At 49.9% G+C, this 7,469-nt stretch overlaps 1 protein-coding gene across 1 annotated transcript; it reads right to left on the minus strand.

Moving 5' to 3' along the window:
* Positions 1-2,466: 2,466 nt before the first annotated feature.
* On the minus strand, positions 2,467-6,548 carry LOC127931299 (uncharacterized). The gene is made up of 7 exons (XM_052523327.1): positions 5,699-6,548; positions 5,528-5,570; positions 3,984-4,069; positions 3,557-3,642; positions 3,213-3,427; positions 2,750-2,956; positions 2,467-2,508 (listed from the first exon to the last, which is right to left on the minus strand). Exons 1-7 carry the CDS (start codon positions 5,782-5,784, stop codon positions 2,467-2,469), a joined length of 765 nt encoding a protein of 254 aa, XP_052379287.1. The 5' UTR covers positions 5,785-6,548.
* Between the last annotated feature and the right edge of the window lie 921 nt (positions 6,549-7,469).

Consider the following 7,469-nt stretch of genomic DNA (forward strand, 5'->3'; position numbering starts at 1 on the left):
GTTACTGTATTCTACATCTGCCCGAAATATGGGTTTATGACAAACATACTAGACACAAAATGTCTAAAGATCTTTACTGTCTGCATGACAATATAGTTCACCTGACAGTATCCGTTTTGGATTAAGTTAATCTAGTTCTCCGCTTTTCTCCTCTTTTTTGCCTCAGTGAGCCCTGAGTGCTGAATAGACAATCTTTTCCCAGCATATTTATATCTAAGATGGTATGGGTAACCTAAATCTATTTCTCTTAAACACCCCTATCAGACCTCAAACCCATATGAGCAGGAACTACAATTTATAGGAATGGATGTTCACCTTGAACACTTTTCACAGATGTTTACATGTGGAAACAACATTCCTCACACTTAGAAGTCACTTGGATTCAAGTCTAGTGTACATACATCTTGATGTGACTGCAGTAACCATTTCAATGTCGGTCTTGATGTATATTTTGATCGAGTATTATCTTTCTTCCTCTTTATAGTCTCAAAACACATTGTAACCCAAACTGCCTTCCAAGCCAAATAGTTTTAATGAGCCCTGGATGTGACAATAGCCAGTTGCCATAGCGATGCATCTCTGTCGCTATGTGCCTCAAGGATACCATGTCTCTCGTTCCCAGTGCAGCACACCTGTTTATCTCTCTCTAAACTCCCTAGCACATCTACCCAACATACTCTCACACGCACGCACACGCACGCACGCACGCACGCACGCACGCACGCACGCACGCACGCACGCACTTGCGCACGCACGCACGCACGCACGCACGCACACTTGCACGCACGCACGCACGCACGCACGCACGCACGCACACACACACACACACACACACACACACACACACACACACACACACACACACACACACACACACAGGCTCTTTACATGTGGACATCGATCACATCATACATTAGCTGATAATGTTATAGACCAGAGTCAACTTAGATACCATAGATTGAATGATACTCTACACATATGAGCTTTAGAGCTCAAATAGTTTTCTACTGCTGGTTGCCCTTAGATACCATGAGCATTTCATATTGTAGAGCAGGGCTCTCCAACCCTGTTCCTGGAGAGCTACCCTCTAGGTGTTCTCTCCAATCCTGTTCCTGGAGAGCTACCCTCCTGTAGGTGTTCTCTCAACCCTGTTCCAGGAGAGCTACCCTCCTGTAGGTGTTCTCTCTCCAACCCTGTTCCTGGAGAGCTACCCTCATCTAGGTGTTCTCTCCAACATTGTTCCAGGAGAGCTACCCTCCTGTAGGTGTTCTCTCAATCCTGTTCCTGGAGAGCTACCCTCCTGTAGGTGTTCTCTCCAACCCTGTTCCAGGAGAGCTACCCTCCTGTAGGTGTTCTCTCCAACCCTGTTCCTGGAGAGCTACCCTCATCTAGGTGTTCTCTCCAACATTGTTCCAGGAGAGCTACCCTCCTGTAGGTGTTCTCTCCAACCCTGTTCCAGGAGAGCTACCCTCCTGTAGGTGTTCTCTCCAACCCTGTTCCTGGAGAGCTACCCTCTAGGTGTTCTCTCCAACCCTGTTCAGGAGAGCTACCCTCCTGTAGGTGTTCTCTCAACCCTGTTCCTGTAGAGCTACCCTCCTGTAGGTGTTCTCTCCAACCCTGTTCCTGGAGAGCTACCCTCATCTAGGTGTTCTCTCCAACCCTGTTCCTGGAGAGCTACCCTCATCTAGGTGTTCTCTCCAACCCTGTTCCAGGAGAGCTACCCTCCTGTAGGTGTTCTCTCCAACCCTGTTCCTGGAGAGCTACCCTCCTGTAGGTGTTCTCTCCAACCCTGTTCCAGGAGAGCTACCCTCCTGTAGGTGTTCTCTCCGCCCCTGTTCCTGGAGAGCTACCCTCATCTAGGTGTTCTCTCCAACCCTGTTCCAGGAGAGCTACCCTCCTGTATGTGTTCTCTCCAACCCTGTTCCTGGAGAGCGACCCTCCTGTAGGTGTTCTCTCCACCCCTGTTCCTGGAGAGCGACCCTCCTGTAGGTGTTCTCTCCAACATTGTTCCTGGAGAGCTGCCCTCCAGTAGTTTTGCTGCAACCCCAGCTCTAACTAGCCAGATTCAGCTCATCAACCAGCTAATTATTAGAATCAGGAGTGCTATATTAGGGTTGGAATGAAAACCTAGAGGAGGATAGCTCTCCAGGAACAAGGTTGAGAGAACACCTGCAGGAGGGCTCTCAGGAACAGGATTGGAGAAGAACACCTGCAGGGAGGGTAGCTCTCCTGGAACAGGGTTGGAGAGAACATCTACAGGAGGGTAGCTCTCCAGGAACAGGGTTGGAGAGAACACCTGCAGGAGGGTAACTCTCCTGGAACAGGGTTGGAGAACACCTAGATGAGGGTAGCTCTCCAGGAACTGGGTTGAAGAGAACACCTAGAGGAAGGTAGCTCTCCTGGAACAAGGTTGGAGAGAACACCTGCAGGAAGGGTCGCTCTCAGGAACAGGATTGGAGAGAACACCTACAGGGAGGGTAGCTCTCCTGGAACAGGAGGGTAACTCTCCTGGAACAGGGTTGAAGAGAACATCTACAGGAGGTTCGCTCTCCAGGAATAGGGTTGGAGAGAACACCAACAGGAGGGTAGCTCCCTGGAACAGAGTTGGAGAGAACACCAACAGGAGGGTAGCTCTCCAGGAACAGGGGTGGAGAGAACACCTACAGGAGGTCGCTCTCCAGGAATAGGGTTGGAGAGAACACCAACAGGAGGGTAGCTCCCCTGGAACAGAGTTGGAGAGAACACCTACAGGAGGGTAGCTCCCCTGGAACAGAGTTGGAGAACACCAACAGGAAGGGTAGCTCTCCAGGAACAGGTGGAGAGAACACCTAGAGGAGGGTAGCTCCCTGGAACAGAGTTGGCGAGAACACCAACAGGAGAGTAGCTCTCCAGGAACAGAGTTGGAGAGAACACCTACAGGAGGGTAGCTCTCCTGGAACAGAGTTGAAGAGAACACCTACAGGAGGGTAGCTCCCCTGGAATAGAGTTGGAGAGAACACCTACAGGAGGTAGCTCTCCTGGAACAGAGTTGAAGAGAACACCTACAGGAGGGTAGCTCTCCTGGAACAGGGTTGGAGAGAACACCTACAGGAGGGTAGCTCCCCTGGAACAGAGTTGGAGAGAACACCTGCAGGAGGGTAGCTCCCCTGGAACAGAGTTGAAGAGAACACCTACAGGAGGGTAGCTCCCTGGAACAGAGTTGGAGAGAACACCTGCAGGAGGGTAGCTCTCCTGGAACAGGGTTGAAGAGAACACCTGCAGGAGGGTAGCTCTCCTGGAACAGGGTTGAAGAGAACACCTACAGGAGGGTATCTCCCCTGGAACAGAGTTGGAGAGAACACCTGCAGGAGGGTAGCTCTCCTGGAACAGGGTTGAAGAGAACACCTGCAGGAGGGTAGCTCCCCTGGAACAGAGTTGGAGAGAACACCTACAGGAGGGTAGCTCTCCTGGAACAGGGTTAAAGAGAACACCTGCAGGAGGGTAGCTCCCCTGGAACAGAGTTGGAGAGAACACCTACAGGAGGGTAGCTCTCCTGGAACAGGGTTGAAGAGAACACCTACAGGAGGGTAGCTCCCCTGGAACAGGGTTGAAGAGAACACCTGCAGGAGGGTAGCTCCCCTGGAACAGGGTTGGAGAGAACACCTACAGGAGGGTAGCTCCCTGGAACAGAGTTGGAGAGAACACCTGCAGGAGGGTAGCTCTCCTGGAACAGGGTTGGAGAGAACACCTACAGGAGGTAGCTCCCCTGGAACAGAGTTGGAGAGAACACCTGCAGGAGGGTAGCTCTCCTGGAACAGGGTTGAAGAGAACACCTACAGGAGGGTAGCTCTCCTGGAACAGGGTTGGAGAGAACACCTACAGGAGGGTAGCTCCCCTGGAACAGAGTTGGAGAGAACACCTGCAGGAGGTAGCTCTCCTGGAACAGGGTTGAAGAGAACACCTGCAGGAGGGTAGCTCTCCTGGAACAGGGTTGAAGAGAACACCTACAGGAGGGTAGCTCCCCTGGAACAGAGTTGGAGAGAACACCTGCAGGAGGGTAGCTCTCCTGGAACAGGGTTGAAGAGAACACCTGCAGGAGGTAGCTCCCCTGGTACAGAGTTGGAGAGAACACCTACAGGAGGTAGCTCTCCTGGAACAGGGTTGAAGAGAACACCTGCAGGAGGGTAGCTCCCCTGGAACAGAGTTGGAGAGAACACCTACAGGAGGGTAGCTCTCCTGGAACAGGGTTGAAGAGAACACCTACAGGAGGGTAGCTCCCCTGGAACAGAGTTGGAGAGAACACCTAGAGGAGGATAGCTCTCCAGGAACAAGGTTGGAGAGAACACCTGCAGGAGGGTCGCTCTCCAGGAACAGGATTGGAGAGAACACCTACAGGAGGGTAGCTCCCCTGGAACAGAGTTGGAGAGAACACCTAGAGGAGGGTAGCTCTCCTGGAACAGGGTTGAAGAGAACACCTGCAGGAGGGTCGCTCTCCAGGAACAGGATTGGAGAGAACACCTACAGGAGGGTAGCTCTCCTGGAACAGAGTTGGAGAGAACACCAACAGGAGGGTAGCTCTCCAGGAACAGGGGTGGAGAGAACACCTACAGGAGGGTCGCTCTCCAGGAATAGGGTTGGAGAGAACACCAACAGGAGGGTAGCTCCCCTGGAACAGAGTTGGAGAGAACACCTACAGGAGGGTAGCTCCCCTGGAACAGAGTTGGAGAGAACACCAACAGGAGGGTAGCTCTCCAGGAACAGGGGTGGAGAGAACACCTAGAGGAGGGTAGCTCCCTGGAACAGAGTTGGAGAGAACACCAACAGGAGGGTAGCTCTCCAGGAACAGAGTTGGAGAGAACACCTACAGGAGGGTAGCTCTCCTGGAACAGAGTTGAAGAGAACACCTACAGGAGGGTAGCTCCCCTGGAACAGAGTTGGAGAGAACACCTACAGGAGGGTAGCTCTCCTGGAACAGAGTTGAAGAGAACACCTGCAGGAGGGTAGCTTCCCTGGAACAGGGTTGAAGAGAACACCTGCAGGAGGGTAGCTCCCCAGGAATAGGGTTGAAGAGAACACCTACAGGAGGGTAGCTCCCCTGGAACAGAGTTGGAGAGAACACCTACAGGAGGGTAGCTCTCCTGGAACAGGGTTGAAGAGAACACCTGCAGGAGGGTAGCTCCCCTGGAACAGGGTTGAAGAGAACACCTACAGGAGGGTAGCTCCCCTGGAACAGAGTTGGAGAGAACACCTGCAGGAGGGTAGCTCTCCTGGAACAGGGTTGAAGAGAACACCTGCAGGAGGGTAGCTCTCCTGGAACAGGGTTGGAGAGAACACCTACAGGAGGGTAGCTCCCCTGGAACAGAGTTGGAGAGAACACCTACAGGAGGGTAGCTCCCCTGGAACAGAGTTGGAGAGAACACCTGCAGGAGGGTAGCTCTCCTGGAACAGGGTTGAAGAGAACACCTACAGGAGGTAGCTCTCCTGGAACAGGGTTGGAGAGAACACCTACAGGAGGGTAGCTCCCCTGGAACAGAGTTGGAGAGAACACCTGCAGGAGGGTAGCTCCCCTGGAACAGAGTTGGAGAGAACACCTACAGGAGGGTAGCTCCCCTGGAACAGAGTTGGAGAGAACACCTACAGGAGGGTAGCTCTCCTGGAACAGGGTTGAAGAGAACACCTGCAGGAGGGTAGCTCCCTGGAACAGAGTTGGAGAGAACACCTACAGGAGGGTAGCTCTCCTGGAACAGGGTTGAAGAGAACACCTGCAGGAGGGTAGCTCCCCTGGAACAGAGTTGGAGAGAACATCTACAGGAGGGTAGCTCTCCTGGAACAGGGTTGAAGAAAACACCTACAGGAGGGTAGCTCTCATGGAACAGGGTTGAAGAGAACACCTACAGGAGGGTAGCTCTCCAGGAACAGGATTGGAGAGCTCTGCTCTGCACATATTGTGTTTACCCGGAGAGCCAGAATAGTTGTCTACTGCTTTTACTGTGCGCCCTTGGTGCACACTGGTGTCAGCGGTGGGATTCAGAGACAGAGGGCATCCACACCTCCAAACCCCAAAGTCACTCTCTAAATTGCAGCAGCCAGAAACTAAGCTCCCCTTTAAGTGTAGCGTTGAGACTGGGAGGCTAAATCTCTGATGTGTCTGCCTCACCGTAGAGCAGACCCCAGGTCAAACAAACAACATTAATACAGTCACAGTTTGTGAATAGTCAATGTCTGCTTTTCAAATGGCACCCTATTCACCAAGTAACACACTGTGGGCCCTGGTCAAAAGTAGTGCACTATGTAGGGAATAGGGCGCCATTTAGGATGCTGACATTGGTTTGACTGTGACGGCAGGGGACGGTCACAGCGTGATGTAGTCCTGGGATAATGTCCTTTTGATTATAATGGATGAGACCTTCGATGCATATGGTTTGGTGTGATAAGTTGGTCCATTATTAACCTTGATTATTAACCTTGATTATTAACCTTGATTATTAACCTTGATTAATCAATCATTAAACGGAGAGATGGATGACTTGTTGAAGCGTTCTTAGTGATATGCTGATTAAGAAATCTCTCTTTCTTTTCTGGAGAAGTACGATTTTTAAAATGAGATTAAGCTCAATTAAAATATATATATATTTAATTTGGGCGTAGATGGATTTGATCTGAAATCAGATATTAACCCCATTCTAGATTATCCATATAAAATCGTCCAAACAGCAAACTATTTCAAGACAATAACTCAGAAGACTTATACATGGATGTTTGAGTACGCTCTGCATACTCTGAGCAGTTGATTATGACATTGTTCCAGTTCATTAACGAAGTATTCAACGTCTTACTGAAAATACCATTTGTAAAGATAGATGGTGTGATAATCCACATTGTTCTTCACTTGCACTGTAACTATGGTCTTTTGTATCAGTTATTAAGTATGTACTATTAAAATGTAGTTTGGTAAATGTCATCAATAAATGTCATGTGGCTGGGTGTGATCATTCACAGAAACACAGAATCATACTTGAGGAAAATGGTATTTTATCTATTGTTATTAAAGTTGTCTTAAAATAATTCAAGTATATGTTACAGGAGTCATTTAGCATGTTCTCATGTTCTTCTGTCATTGTCAATATTATCCTCATGCAATTATTATTATGTTCAGAGATAATAATCTGAATGGCATTTACCAATGGAGATGATTGATGAGTGTTTCAATATCCAAGCAGTTTCCCAACTTCAGTCGATCACAGAAATGCTGCATTATGTTTCATAAGAAGCTCTATTGGTTGGTATTTTAAACTCTGATGTTACAGATTACTTTTCGATTATAGACTGGTTACTTTTATCATGCCAGTGGCCTACAGAATGCCGGTGGCCTACAGAATGCCGGTTGCCTACAGATTGCCGGTGGCCTAAAGAATGCCGGTTGCCTACAGAATGCCGGTTGCTTACAGAATGCCGGTGGCCTACAGAATGCCAGTTGCCTACAGAATGCC

Source organism: Oncorhynchus keta, chromosome 8, assembly GCF_023373465.1.
Source record: "Oncorhynchus keta strain PuntledgeMale-10-30-2019 chromosome 8, Oket_V2, whole genome shotgun sequence".
In the NCBI taxonomy this organism is placed as follows: domain Eukaryota; kingdom Metazoa; phylum Chordata; class Actinopteri; order Salmoniformes; family Salmonidae; genus Oncorhynchus; species Oncorhynchus keta.

What these genes read in the sequence shown, in the direction of transcription:
- LOC127931299 (XM_052523327.1), bottom strand. Translation starts at nt 5,784, where the DNA reads ATGTTCTCTCCAACTCTGTTCCAGGGGAGCTACCCTCCTGCAGGTGTT. An exon ending in GGGGAGCTACCCTCCTGCAG is followed by an intron (nt 4,070 to 5,527) that starts GTGTTCTCTCCA and finishes TACCTCCTGCAG; the next exon opens with GTGTTCTCTTCAACCCTGTT. An exon ending in TCCAGGGGAGCTACCCTCCT is followed by an intron (nt 2,509 to 2,749) that starts GTAGGTGTTCTC and finishes ACCCTGTTCCAG; the next exon opens with GAGAGTTACCCTCCTGTTCC.